Source organism: Bactrocera tryoni, chromosome 5 (assembly GCF_016617805.1).
Source record: "Bactrocera tryoni isolate S06 chromosome 5, CSIRO_BtryS06_freeze2, whole genome shotgun sequence".
NCBI lineage: Eukaryota > Metazoa > Arthropoda > Insecta > Diptera > Tephritidae > Bactrocera > Bactrocera tryoni.
The window spans coordinates 71,882,431-71,895,452 of NC_052503.1; the positions used below are offsets into that span (position 1 = coordinate 71,882,431).

The following is a 13,022-nucleotide window of genomic DNA, read 5'->3' on the forward strand; positions in this document are numbered from 1 at the left end:
TTGTAAGCAAATTGTACGCTAAGTTAGGCAATTTTTTATAGATGTGCGTAAGGAAAACAAATATCTGAATCACACAATAGCAATATGTATTTGTAAAATATATATAAATATACATACATACATACATATGTACATTTAGGATAAGTGTAAAAGCACATAGATACATATGTACATAGCTATGCACATATATTGCAACAAATTCATATACATATACATATGTGCATATGTTTTTGTGTTAGCGAGTATTGCAAACGTATCATACGAAGGTCGTGAAATTCAACAACAAAAACAAAAACGGAAACGAAGCAAGTAATCAGGAACACAAATTCCAAATTTCTGAAAACTGCGTTATTTTTTAAGTGATAAGATAATTTTTACATTTATACTTACAAAATTACAAATGCCGCCACCAAATTTTACCTTAAACACATACAAAGCACACACACACACACACATACATAAATAAGTTGTACGAGTATTAGTTTGTAGGCAAGGTGTGAGTGGGAAGAAGTGTGTGAACGTTATTTTGCGTGCGTAGAGTAGTTTGCGCTTGTGTGTATATGTATGTGTGCATATGAATCTTCCAATGATAAATAACACCCAGTTTCGTGTATAACAATTACAAAGCAGCAATAACGGTAATTGTAGCACTTTTTTCAGTTCTATTTAAAAAATTAATAGCAAAGTGAATTCAGTAGGTCTAACTATTTGACCCGCTTTTAAGTGCGCTCAAAAACTGCTTTATAAGACATTATGACCACTGAGCAAGAAACGGGCAGTTCGGGAGTAAAAAAACTAATCGTTCATGGACAAAATGTTCGAATTTACAAGTGTTGGACTCGGAATAAAGAGAGAGATACTCGGGAATTCTCCCACACACCTTTTCAACACCCTCACTTAGGGGAAAGAATCATTTTGCCGATTTGCTCCTAAAAAACCGACGATTTGGGACACATTTTTGTTTTTCTAAATTTCTGCGTGAATCCAAATGTATTTTTTCTTTATTAAAAATATTCCCCATTCGATTCTGCAAATTTCTGCATTTTTATTTTTTTTCTACGACTAGTAGTTTAGAAGTTATAAGCATTTTTGTTTTCGCGTGTATTCGGCGGCTGCTTGCTGTATGCTCCTGGTCGTCTGGTAGAAATCTGAGATTTTGCCACCAAATTGAATGCAATTTTTTCTGCAGTGGCGGCAGATGCACTACAAATTTGCAGCATACGCAAAGGGGCGAGATGGGGAAAACGGATGCGGCCATATTCAATGCATAAGCAAAGGGGCGAAATGGGCGGATGCGGCCATATGTAGGAAACAGGAAAAGGCCCTCAACCGGAAACGAAATAACGGCACCACACTTCCGGTCCGAAGTCCCAACCGGAAGTCACAAAGCGGAAACGGAAGTTGAAAAACGGAAACGGGAGTTGAAACCGGAAGCAGAGTAACGGTTCCACGCTTCCGGGCTGGGCTGTCGGCCGGAAGTTGCGAACCGGAAACAGAAGCTTTCGGAAATGAAAAGCGATGCCATGCTTCCGGTCTGCACAGCCAGCCGGAAATAGCGAACCGGAAACGGATGCTCTCGGTCGGATCTTCCGCTTCCGGTTTGTGGCTTCCGGTTGAAACTTCAAACCGGAAGTGTGGTACCGTTATACCATTTCCGGGCGAGGTCCTGTTCCCGTTTCCGGGAATTGCATATGGCCGCATCCGTGTTCCCCATTTTGCCCCTTTGCGTATGCACGCAAATTTGAGTGCCTCCACCGCCGCTGCAGAAAGTTGCATTCAATTTGGTGGCAAAATCTCAGATTTCTACTAGGCGACCAGGAGCATACAGCAAGCAGCCGCCGAATACACGCGAAAACAAAAATGCTTATAACTTCTAAACTACTAGTCGTAGAAAAAAAATAAAAATGCAGAAATTTGCAGAATCGAATGGGGAATATTTTTAATAAAGAAAAAATACATTTGGATTCACGCAGAAATTTATAAAATTAAAAATGTCTTCCAAATCACCGATTTTTTAGGAAATTTAGCAGTAAACTCTGTAGCAACTGGTTGCAAGAGTATAAAAAGCAACAAAACTATATAAGCAACACATTTATTGTAACAATATTATTGCATAAACCGTTATATGTGCTTTTCATTGTTAAAACGCGCATACACACATACACACGTACCCAAATGCATACAGAAGCAACACAAAACAATCAGTAAACTCAAATTCCTATTTTCTTTGCCGCTTTGTTAAGTTAATGTTTACAGAACTTACAATCTATTATAACTGACAATATTATACACACGCACACACACTTATTTAACTAATCATGTAGCGAGAATTTATAAGTATGTGTGCATTGGCACAAATCTGTGTTTATATTTGGGATTTATCGAATATAAACACAATGCGCAAATTATTCAACTATTTTTTAGTTTCGAATAGCTAATTTTTATGTACAGTTTTTCCTTTCGTTTATATAAAAAGCAATATTTTTAAGCATTTATTTAATTGTAATATTATTTTACTGTGATAAATATTTCGTAAATTAGCGATGAATGTAAAAATTAGCGAAAGATAATGCTGAATAAAATAAATCAAATCAAGCCGTTGTGTATTAATATTCTAATAAATGAGAGCAAATAAATCGTAGAATTAGAAAAAAATAGAGCTTGTATTGGGTATGTGTTTATATTTTTGAAAAATTCGTATACATAGAAGTGCATATGGTAAGGTAAACAAACAAAAATCATTCCAGCACAAAACAAAAACAAATAGCTTAAACATGACAAGCTTTTAGCTGCAAAAGTAAATTTTTAATTTCTTTAAGATCGTTGCATCTGTTGCCACCAGCGCCAGCAACAACTTTGGACAGGACTTTACGTTTCAAAGCGATTGCCTCCACGCGTTTAGAAAGCTGAAATTGCAAATATTAGACGACGCAAACAAAAATGTTAGAAAAAATGGAAACTCACCTCATAAGCACGCTTTATAATCGGTTGTGGCATGCCAGCCAATTTGGCAGCATTGAAACCATACGACTTCGGGCATGCGCCAGCGCTGTATTTGTAAAGGAATGTCACCGTCTCCTGTGTGGGATCTTCGGTATCCTCGTTTTCCACCATACAAGCCTACAAGTGAAAAGGTTACGTTGAAAATAAATAAATTGCTGTGGGTATAGAGTTATAGCTCACCATGTGACCCAAGGTTATGCGTTCGTCTTTGTGGAAATATTCAATAAGATTGTGATAGTGAGTGGAGAAAAGCGTGCGGCATTTCAAATCTGCGAGATAGTTGACTACCGAAGCAGCGATAGCAGTGCCATCGTAGGTGGCCGTGCCACGTCCTGTTTTAACGAAATTAGACAAACAATTTTTATTACTTTTAGATGTGTACATATATAAATATTTGCTATTGAGTTTACCTAATTCATCAAGCAGCACCAGGCTGTTAACCGTTGCATGCTTCAAAATCAGCGATGTCTCATTTAGTTCCACCAAAAATGTGCTCTGCCCAGCCATGATGTCATCCTGCGCGCCCAAGCGCGTAAAAATGCGATCGACCAGCGAAATACGACAATGCTCGGCTGGCACATGAGCGCCCTGGTAATAGAAAATTGAACAGAAATTTAAAAAAAAAATACAGTGCATGTCAAACTTACGATTTGTGCCATCACTACCAACAAGCCCACCTGTCGCATAAGCGTACTTTTACCACCCATATTGGGGCCAGTTAGAATGGAGAGCGGTGCTGATGTCTCACCGGTGCCTAGCATGAGCCCATTCGGTATGAAAGTGTCCGCTGCGGCGCATGGATGATAGCCCTCAGCAATGTCTATGAATGGCTGCTTTTCGTCACTTTGCTCGTGCAGCTCAGGCACACAGATGACTTGCTGTGCGCGTGCATACTCTGCCAACGAGGCTAAAACATCAAGATTGGCTACACAATCAACACATTGCTTCCAGAGTTCATAGTGTTTGGAGAATTTTTCAAAGATACGACGCGATAAATCTTTGAGTATGACATCACGTTCGGTTTCGGCATGTTGCAATTCCTTTAGTAGTGACTGCAATGCAAAATAAGTGTGGTGAGTATACACTGGTGTGCTTAATAGTTAAATAGTAACCTACACGTGTTTCATTCGTTGAGAAGCGTCTCACGGGCTTGTTACCTTTACGCTGACCCTCCAATTGGTAGGCTTTTCCGGCCTTTCTAGCCGCATTTTCCGGCACCTCAAGCTGGAAGCGATTCTTTTCGCCACCTGGTGTCAAACGACAGCCAAAGAACTTCTCTTGCTCAATAAGATAATCCTTGAAATTGTCGTTTATGTTTTTAATCTTCGCCAATGCCTCATCGTAATCTGCATCCACGCCTTGTTCAGGTGCAATAACACCGGTCTGCGCACCGGCTTCGTGATCGAAAGCAGTCTGTTTGATAAATGTTACACTTAAGTTGCATAAAACTCAACCGTACAAGTGTTGCATGCACATACCTTGAAAAACTCCAATTCTTTAGCCATGTCAGGGAAACCGCCAGCTGGCTGCAACTGCGTCAAACGTTTCATGAGTGATGTTTCAAAGCCATTAAAAAGCGTGGGCAGTTCCATGAGCGCTGTAAATCCCTTCAATATGCCAATAAAGTTTTGTATTTTCTTCTTATTATATAATTTCTCTTCGAAGAGTATAGCACGTCCATCCGGATGATCTTGCGATATGCGCTTATTGCCGAATAAATGTATTTGCGCCAGATGTCTTTCGAAATCAGGCATTGGCGCCAGCAAAGCGCGTAAATCTTGAAACTCCATGTTGTGCTCTATTAGTTCGGTAATCGCCTGCTGCCGTTCAACAATCACGTCCAACTCACAGCTTGGCGAGCATATCCAGTGATGCAGCAAACGTTTGCCAAATTTCGTGCAGCAATTATCTAGCGTGGATTGCAGCGAATACTCTTCGCCAGTAATGCGTAGATTAGCAAGTGTGGTGGCATCGATGACCATATGGCGGCGCCGAGCGGCTTTTTGCTGCACAGTTTTTGCCTTTGCATCCAATACCGACTCATTTAACATATCTGGTGGTGTGTAGAGGTGATAGCGTGCCATTGGCAGCACCTTCTCTTCAAGTTGACAACGTTGCAAATATAATATGCATTGACCAAGCGCTTTTAATGCTAGCTTGCAGCCATCACGCGGCGTTAAACCCAAGTGATCAGTTTCGGATTGCATTGTACGCAACGCTAATGGCCAAAGTTCTGCACTAGTTGAGTCTTCTGAAAATTTGGCAAAATAATTCTCAGCAAGATACTTTAGTGTCTTTTCAGCGCTGCATACTTTGGAGCCATTGGCAGGTAATGGATCTTTGAGTATGCCGGAGAGCATAGTACGGAATATTTCATGTGTACGCTCAGAAACAGAGCCACGCTCAAAAATTAACTAGAAATGTTATAAGGCTTATATTAATAATTTATCTAGAACTACAGTTATTTTCATTAGCGTACCAAAACCGGCATATGATGGGAGAGCAAAGTTAATAGCCGGGAACCGTTTTTGTCATCTTCAAATTCGCCAACATAAAAGTCACCTATTGAGGTGTCGACATAACAAATTCCGTATTTACTGGAGCTGACCTCATTCTTGCAAAAAATAATAAAAAAAAAGTTAAGATTTGTTGCAACATAAAGTTCCTAAATGGCACTACCTTTTCGACCACAGCCAACATGTAATTTGGCTGGTAATGTGGCGTAATCTGACATTGCGTTCCAAATACTTGTGTACCTCGATTAGATATCTGACAGATCTCGCGACGCACTACTTTATCGAATTTCGTCGGTTTGGTCTTTTTGCAACGTTCGCTCATCATTTCGGTTGTTTCAGTTTGTTCCACACGTGCCACTTTATAGCCGCGATCAATCAGTATACTTGACATTTTGTCGAAGCTTACTTCGGGCGAACCGGAATGTGCGAATTCCCCACGCATATAAACGAAACCGAGCTCTTGGACACCAACTTCCGCATCCATATGATATAATTCGTAGAATTTACCCACTTTAAAGAAGAGCACACAATCATAGTTATCTGACTTCAAGACCCACCATTGACGTACACCCTAAAAGTTATCTAATTAGTAAGGAAACATAAACATAATTTGTGCTACTCACAGGTGATAAGGAATTCAAGTATTTTTCTGGTACATGTAAAGTCGTGGGATCATAGTCCGGATGGTCAGGGCGTCTGCCATTCTTATCTTTTATTTTATCTGGTTGCAAAAAGTCAAGCTTTTGATGTGGCCACACCACCGGTTCGTCCAATGTGGACGTTGTGCATACAATTTTTTCATATTTTGCATCGTTTTTAGCACTTGCTTTAGCATCTGAGATAGTTGCTGAGGCTTGCAAAGAAGCTAGCTTTTCCATGAAACTACTCTTTTCCAGTTTAGGTTTCTTTTGCGTCGGTTCATCAGTTTTCTTAAAAAGTTAATAAATATATTAAAAAAAAAAACATTTAACAAGATATAATGTATGTATATACCTTGGTACGACCTTTTGGTGGGGAATCAGCGTCTTCACTACTATATGCGTTATCCTCGTCGCTTGGTTTATAGTCATCGCCACTATTATTCTTCTCACTTCCGTTTTTATTAATTTTGATTTCCTCTTCATCATCGGACAATATTATGCGATGTCTTTTATGGGACGGGCGTTTAATTGTAATACTTTCATCATCCTCATCCACATCCATTGTATCACTCTTACTCTGATTAGCGTCAACATCTAACTTTCGTTTAGCTAAAGGCCCATTATCTTCATTGCCATGCCCAGCTTGTAAGTTCTCCTTCTCCGCTTTTGCTGTAGCTTTTTTGGTTTCCTCCTCACTGGGTGTTTTGGGTATACTATTTGGCGTTCGTGGTGAACGTGAAAAGTACTTGAAGAGATTATTGTTAGGCGTACCGGCACTACCACTTTTATTCAATTTCTTCGACATTTTTCTTCGATTTAATTATATTACACAAGATAACTGGGATGAATGTAATGTCCTGCGCAAATAAAAGCCAAAGCTTTTGTTTTATTTTCGCATAATGCGATAAAGACCCGCGCAATTTGATGACATTTGAATTTATGCACAACAGTCATACCTCGCTGAAATGTCTTTAATAGTTCTAAATCATTATTATTAAACAATGATGTACAAATCAATATTTAAATTTTATAAAAACGATCTTTACCGTTTACTTTAACAAGAAATTACAGCCTAATATTAATAAAAATGTAGGAATAATTATCTTTGTACAATTTATTATATTATGCCGTCAAATACGAGCTTGGCAACACAGTTTATTGTTTTTGTTTACATACGCAAGCAAATGTCAAAGTACTTAACAGCTGTTTCAATAATAATTGTCAAACAACGCTTTGTAAACGTTTTTCACCAATAATTGCAAATAGTGTATTGTTTTTAAACTTTCTTTAAAAATATAAACTAAACTTTTCAAAATGTCATTAGCCGATGAACTGCTAGCTGATCTAGAGGAAGACAATGACAACGACTTGGACGAGCTGCAAAATGTAAGTAAAAAGTTTCAAAATATATACTCCAACAATAAAAGTATCGTCGTTTGCAGATGGACGAGGAAGATGAGCCGGAAAAAGCACAAGAGTTATCAGAAAAGTTACTTAAGCCACAACTCAACCTTATGGAAGTTGATGTGCAGGTACAATCCGTTAGAGATCTATGTAAATTGCGTGATTCCGAACGACTGCAGTATGTGTTAAAACAAATCGATCAGTACGGAAGTAGACAACGTACCGCTGCGGAGATGCTGGGAAATGTGGAGTCCGATCCAGAGTATCAACTAATTGTTGAAGCAAATGCAATTGCCGTTGATATCGATAATGAAATTTGTAAGATTAGCGTAAATTATTTCACTAAATTTTAAAGTTAACATAATTTTTGGACCTTTTAGCCATTATACACAAATTTATCAAAGAGAAATACCAAAAACGTTTTCCTGAACTGGACTCATTGATTGTCGGTGAAATTGAATATTTGTATGCAGTGAAGGAATTGGGCAATGATCTGGAGCAGGTAAAGAATAATGAGAAATTGCAAGCCATATTAACGCAAGCAACCATAATGATCGTTTCAGTTACAGCTTCGACCACACAAGGGTAAGTGGTGGTAGCCAGCATAATTTCATATATAAATCATAAATTGCTGAAAATAATATTTTGTATTTGTAGCACTGAGTTGACAGCCACAGAAAAGGCACAGATTGATGAAGCTTGTGAAATGGCCATTGATTTAAATAACTACAAATCTCATATCTACGAGTACGTAGAAAGTCGTATGACTTTTATTGCACCAAATCTATCAATGATCGTTGGTGCTTCGACCGCAGCAAAATTACTGGGTATAGCGGGCGGTTTAACCAAATTATCGAAAATGCCTGCTTGTAATGTGCAAGTATTAGGCTCACAAAAGAAAACTTTAGCAGGGTAAATGATTTATAGTACTTTTGTTTCAACATTGGCTTATTTTAAAAATTTACAGATTCTCCAAAACACAAATGCTACCCCACACTGGTTATGTTTACTTCTCACAGATTGTGCAAGATACGCCGCCGGTTGGTTAATATTTTAAAATATACATTTTTAAATCTACATTAACGTTCTTAAAACATCGTTTATATATTTACAGGATCTCAGACGAAAAGCAGCACGTTTAGTTGCAGCTAAGGCTGTACTTGCGGCACGTGTTGATGCTTGCCATGAGAGTGTGCATGGTGAAGTAGGTTTAAAGTTCAAGGAGGATATTGAGAAAAAGTTGGACAAGTTGCAGGAGCCGCCGCCAGTCAAATTTATCAAACCATTAAGTAAGCCCATAGAGGGTAGCAAGAAAAAACGTGGTGGCAAACGTGTGCGTAAGATGAAGGAGCGCTATGCCCTTACGGAATTCCGTAAACAAGCGAATCGCATGAATTTTGGTGATGTAAGTGTGAAGATTTTTAAATTACCTGCGAATTGGGTTGTAATAAAAAAACTTTTTAGATCGAAGAGGATGCCTACCAAGGTGATCTGGGATATTCGCGCGGTACAATTGGCAAAACTGGCACAGGTCGTATACGTTTACCACAAGTTGATGAAAAAACCAAGGTGCGCATTAGCAAAACGCTGCAAAAGAACTTACAGAAACAACAGGTCTACGGTGGTAGCACTACTGTGAAGCGACAAATTTCCGGTACGGCTTCAAGTGTGGCTTTCACACCATTGCAAGGTTTGGAAATCGTAAACCCACAGGCTGCTGAGAAATCGCAAACTGAGAATAATGCTAAGTACTTTTCCAATACGTCTGGTTTCATATCTGTAGGCAAACGTACCATATAAAGTTTAAAATAAAAAGAAAATATTCAATATTATATAAATATTATATTATGCGAATTTGAGCTAAAATATAAAACAAAATTTACACTTTTGGAATAGTCAATATATAAAATCCATTATACACAGGGAAAAATGTTGGGCATGTGGAAAGTAAGAGGCAAAACTCAAATTAGTAGAAACAAAAATTTGAATGATACAAGCATAAAGTTAAATTCATGATATACATATATGTAGAAGAGATTCTTAAAAAACACAGCACCGGAATGTGCACGCAAACGCTTTCAATAATATATAAATACATATACATATGTATGTTAATGTATTTAGAAGGAAGCGACAATTAGTCGTAAGTGGTCTATATACATACATATATAACCTGCAGTCTGATAAATTCATGTAAAAAATTTGAAAAAATTGGTAAAGAATGTTGTACATCGCCTGTGTTGTTAACTCAGCTTTCCTATTTCCAATTTACGCTGCAGTGCTTCTAACGAACTGTTCAGGAAGACGGCAATAATCCCAGCAACAGTAAAAACCCCACCGATTATTGAACAGCAATTCGTGGCAAAGTGGCCAAAAGATCTACGAACAAAACTTGAGTACACAGACATACAGTTTTCTTTAAATATTTAGTGCTACCTTTGCTTTTCTTCATATTTCACCATCAGAGGCGATAATTCATAACTGAAGAAAATACCCGGCATTCCACGCTCCTTATTCGAAAGGTCCTTCTTGTAGCGCGTCACTGAGAACTGGTTGGTATGTATGGGCGGGCTCTTCACTTTTGCATACATTGTAGGCACGATTTTCAAATAGTAATTATACATTTCGCTTTTTACATCTATAAAATAAAATTATTATACTTTAAAAAGTGTTGCATATTAACAAAAACATATTTTAAATGGTGAAATATCACTAATGAAAAGCAATTGCAAAATACAATTATCTTGTTTCCTCTTACGATTACAGAAATTCACAACTAGAGGGCGCTCTGTATTATTAATTCTCTTTTAACTCATTTTACCATATGGTTAATTAATAAAATTCGCTTAAAAAGTTTACATTATAATTATTACAGACTCGTAAAATAGGTGCAATTAACACAATAAAAGGATTCATAGATGTTTAAATAATTCACAAATTTTACATTTCTACTGCAAACTGGAGAACAGAATGTTGAATTTATTTAGGCGTTCTCTGTTTATTATCGCACTTTCGCTGTCATTTTTCTCTTTGTCTTTATGACATTTCTCACAAAAAAAAATATATACGACATAGTACGAAATCGCGTGTAATTCGCATGGGAAGAAATTCTATAATCCATTAGATCGGTTTGCGAATATATAACTTTAAGCTTCGGTTGTGGGACAAACCAAAATTAACTTTTGTCTACCGCGAAACAGAAACATTAATCCACGTGCAATTACTAATCAAAGTAAGCTAACAATTTAGAATGCCAGCTTTGCCTAGTGGAGCTTTTGGCCAAGCACAAGGTCCATCATGTTTTGATAAAATGAAGACTGGATTCACAATTGGCTTTTGTGTGGGCATGGCAAGTGGTGCACTCTTTGGCGGCTTCTCTGCGTTGCGGTGAGTATTGTGCTTAAAAACGAAGCGGCTGATGCAACTTCATTTAATTACATAATGGGCCAGCAAAATGCGGCTCAAAGATTGCTTTTGGAACGAATGAAGATGTTCAAGGTTTTTAATAATTTCTCTAATTTACAGGTATGGTTTGCGCGGACGCGAGTTAATAAACAATGTAGGAAAAGTGATGTTGCAGGGTGGAGGAACATTTGGTACTTTTATGGCCATTGGTACCGGTATTCGTTGCTAAAATAAATTATTTTGTAAGGCATGTATGACAACGACATGCCCAACATATTTTCGGGATTTTTACGTAATACTAAGTTTTGAGTAATCATTTAATGGAATTCATTTAGCAGTTATATGTGTATATTAAACATATAAAATACTTTTTGTTTTTGAAAATTATTTCTTGGAATAACTGGAAAAATGGGGTATTAGTGGGTTGTTGTTATTCTAGCTGTAGAAGTCTGCCTAGTTGACAGTCGCTGGCCGTATAAAAAAACGGCTCGTTTCTAGTTATGTAGGCCGGGGTATTAGTGGGTCATAAACAATGCTGTCAGTTTAATAAGCTTCAGATAGGTTTGAAAAATGTGTGATTCATCATTCTATGTTTCATGTTGTATAAATCTATATTTTTTCACTTACCTTTGTCTGATTCCACATGTAACCCATCAAGGGGATGCGTCTTAGCAAATTCTATTTTATCACCAAAAGACAAGTGATTAATTGTGTGGTCTAATTTCACATCGGAGAATTGAAAGTCATGTATATGAAATTGCCTAATTGAGAAGCTGTTACCAGGTGCTATATGGAAACTACCAGCCATCTGAAATTTTGTTTATAAACAATATTTACTATACATACATACATTTTGCATTTACCGGCACAAATACTTACTCTATTGACTTCCAAGTGGCCTTGTACTCGACAACCTTCTTTAAATGCATCAATATCATTGCGTTTAAACTGGTCCTTACACTGCTCGATTTTATCTAATTGCACATTCCACTTTCTGTGGCGATAAGCCTCCAACACCTCTTCACAAGTATTGCAGCACCTAAATGAGCAGAAGAACTTTAAAATTCCATTTAAAATAGTTTTATTTATCTATGATACGTACTGTGTACTATTATGCTCGGCGCCGTAACAACTACCACAGGTGGAATTTTTATTTGATGGCGACACAGCGACAATTTCTTTTATGGGCTCAGTTTCCTTCATTGGCTTACCCTGTAAGTCTAGACGATGTTTGAAAATATCATGATCAACTTGTAAATGTTGATCACCTGAAGAATCCATTGCATCCAGTGAGACATCTACAAAAACAAAAATTTTTGTAAATCACACGCAAATAATGTGAACATTTTAATTACATACAGCTGCAAGCTAAATTATGTATGGTTAAATCCAAATTGATGCGTAGCTTGTGATTGCGTGTAGTATCTACAAACAGCTCCTCTGTGAGATTCGGACGCATATAGGCAATACATTCTAGAAATATCAGTATAACAATGATGCTGGTGCTGATTAGGGTAACTGAAACCAAAGAGTAAATTTAATTTGTTTGATTTTTTTATAATTTAATAAACATGTACCTGCAGCACCGCTTACAGTGCGCACACTAAAATCCTCAAGCGTACGTGGATATGCATCCAACCGGCGGAGCACATCCGCGATTCTCATGTTTCACCGTAGTTCCACAATTATTGTAATTCTATACAATTAAAAATGGCTACAAACCTAAGTTCTCGATTTCAGCAATACTCAACTGTCGTCTTTTTAAAGATTAATATTATTAAACATTTTAAGGAATTGAAATAGAAGGAGGAACGAAATTGCTGCGCTGTTAAAGAAAAAGGGCACGTTTGTTATTTTGCTAGTTTTTTCTTCTGCTAATTCACTGATGTGTATGTTGGTATGCATATTTACGAATGTCAAATAAAAAATAGAACGATAACAAGTTGATTCGATATTCAACTCAAGTTTATAAACAAAAATATGAAAAGATTTGTTTATAAAATTATAAGTACCTACAATTATTAAACCAAATTATATGTTAATTGCGTATTAT

General features: G+C 37.3%; 4 protein-coding genes across 4 annotated transcripts; 2 read left to right on the forward strand and 2 right to left on the reverse strand.

Moving 5' to 3' along the window:
• Positions 1–2,661: 2,661 nt before the first annotated feature.
• On the reverse strand, positions 2,662–7,087 carry LOC120776460 (probable DNA mismatch repair protein Msh6). Its single transcript, XM_040107127.1, has 11 exons — positions 6,513–7,087; positions 6,143–6,448; positions 5,683–6,090; positions 5,483–5,617; positions 4,482–5,417; positions 4,120–4,416; positions 3,651–4,055; positions 3,414–3,591; positions 3,184–3,335; positions 2,965–3,120; positions 2,662–2,906 (listed from the first exon to the last, which is right to left on the reverse strand). Exons 1-11 carry the CDS (start codon positions 6,963–6,965, stop codon positions 2,769–2,771), a joined length of 3,564 nt encoding a protein of 1,187 aa, XP_039963061.1. The 5' UTR covers positions 6,966–7,087; the 3' UTR covers positions 2,662–2,768.
• Positions 7,088–7,375: 288 nt separating this feature from the next.
• Positions 7,376–9,396, forward strand: LOC120776461 (U4/U6 small nuclear ribonucleoprotein Prp31). Its single transcript, XM_040107128.1, has 7 exons — positions 7,376–7,546; positions 7,603–7,882; positions 7,945–8,149; positions 8,222–8,476; positions 8,532–8,604; positions 8,679–8,969; positions 9,029–9,396. Exons 1-7 carry the CDS (start codon positions 7,475–7,477, stop codon positions 9,362–9,364), a joined length of 1,512 nt encoding a protein of 503 aa, XP_039963062.1. The 5' UTR covers positions 7,376–7,474; the 3' UTR covers positions 9,365–9,396.
• LOC120776462 (endoplasmic reticulum-Golgi intermediate compartment protein 3) lies at positions 9,387–12,838 on the reverse strand. Its single transcript, XM_040107129.1, has 7 exons — positions 12,547–12,838; positions 12,329–12,487; positions 12,072–12,267; positions 11,849–12,008; positions 11,597–11,777; positions 10,001–10,202; positions 9,387–9,943 (listed from the first exon to the last, which is right to left on the reverse strand). The coding sequence occupies exons 1-7, from the start codon at positions 12,632–12,634 to the stop codon at positions 9,808–9,810; spliced, it is 1,122 nt and encodes a 373-aa protein (XP_039963063.1). The 5' UTR covers positions 12,635–12,838; the 3' UTR covers positions 9,387–9,807.
• LOC120776463 (reactive oxygen species modulator 1) lies at positions 10,614–11,342 on the forward strand. The gene is made up of 2 exons (XM_040107130.1): positions 10,614–10,951; positions 11,090–11,342. Exons 1-2 carry the CDS (start codon positions 10,815–10,817, stop codon positions 11,196–11,198), a joined length of 246 nt encoding a protein of 81 aa, XP_039963064.1. The 5' UTR covers positions 10,614–10,814; the 3' UTR covers positions 11,199–11,342.
• Positions 12,839–13,022: the final 184 nt, after the last annotated feature.

Bases quoted from the DNA above. Each gene is read 5' to 3' on its own strand.
- LOC120776460 (XM_040107127.1), bottom strand. From the start codon at position 6,965: ATGTCGAAGAAATTGAATAAAAGTGGTAGTGCCGGTACGCCTAACAAT. The intron at 6,091-6,142 runs GTGAGTAGCACA...GATAACTTTTAG, and splicing joins ACTTGAATTCCTTATCACCT to GGTGTACGTCAATGGTGGGT. The intron at 4,417-4,481 runs GTATGTGCATGC...TTTATCAAACAG, and splicing joins AAGAATTGGAGTTTTTCAAG to ACTGCTTTCGATCACGAAGC.
- LOC120776461 (XM_040107128.1), top strand. From the start codon at position 7,475: ATGTCATTAGCCGATGAACTGCTAGCTGATCTAGAGGAAGACAATGAC. The intron at 7,883-7,944 runs GTAAGATTAGCG...TGGACCTTTTAG, and splicing joins TGATATCGATAATGAAATTT to CCATTATACACAAATTTATC. The intron at 8,477-8,531 runs GTAAATGATTTA...AAAAATTTACAG, and splicing joins CAAAAGAAAACTTTAGCAGG to ATTCTCCAAAACACAAATGC.
- LOC120776463 (XM_040107130.1), top strand. From the start codon at position 10,815: ATGCCAGCTTTGCCTAGTGGAGCTTTTGGCCAAGCACAAGGTCCATCA. The intron at 10,952-11,089 runs GTGAGTATTGTG...TCTAATTTACAG, and splicing joins GGCGGCTTCTCTGCGTTGCG to GTATGGTTTGCGCGGACGCG.
- LOC120776462 (XM_040107129.1), bottom strand. From the start codon at position 12,634: ATGAGAATCGCGGATGTGCTCCGCCGGTTGGATGCATATCCACGTACG. The intron at 11,778-11,848 runs GTAAGTATTTGT...ACAAAATTTCAG, and splicing joins GCCACTTGGAAGTCAATAGA to ATGGCTGGTAGTTTCCATAT. The intron at 10,203-11,596 runs GTAAGTGAAAAA...TTTATTTTATAG, and splicing joins ACATGTGGAATCAGACAAAG to ATGTAAAAAGCGAAATGTAT.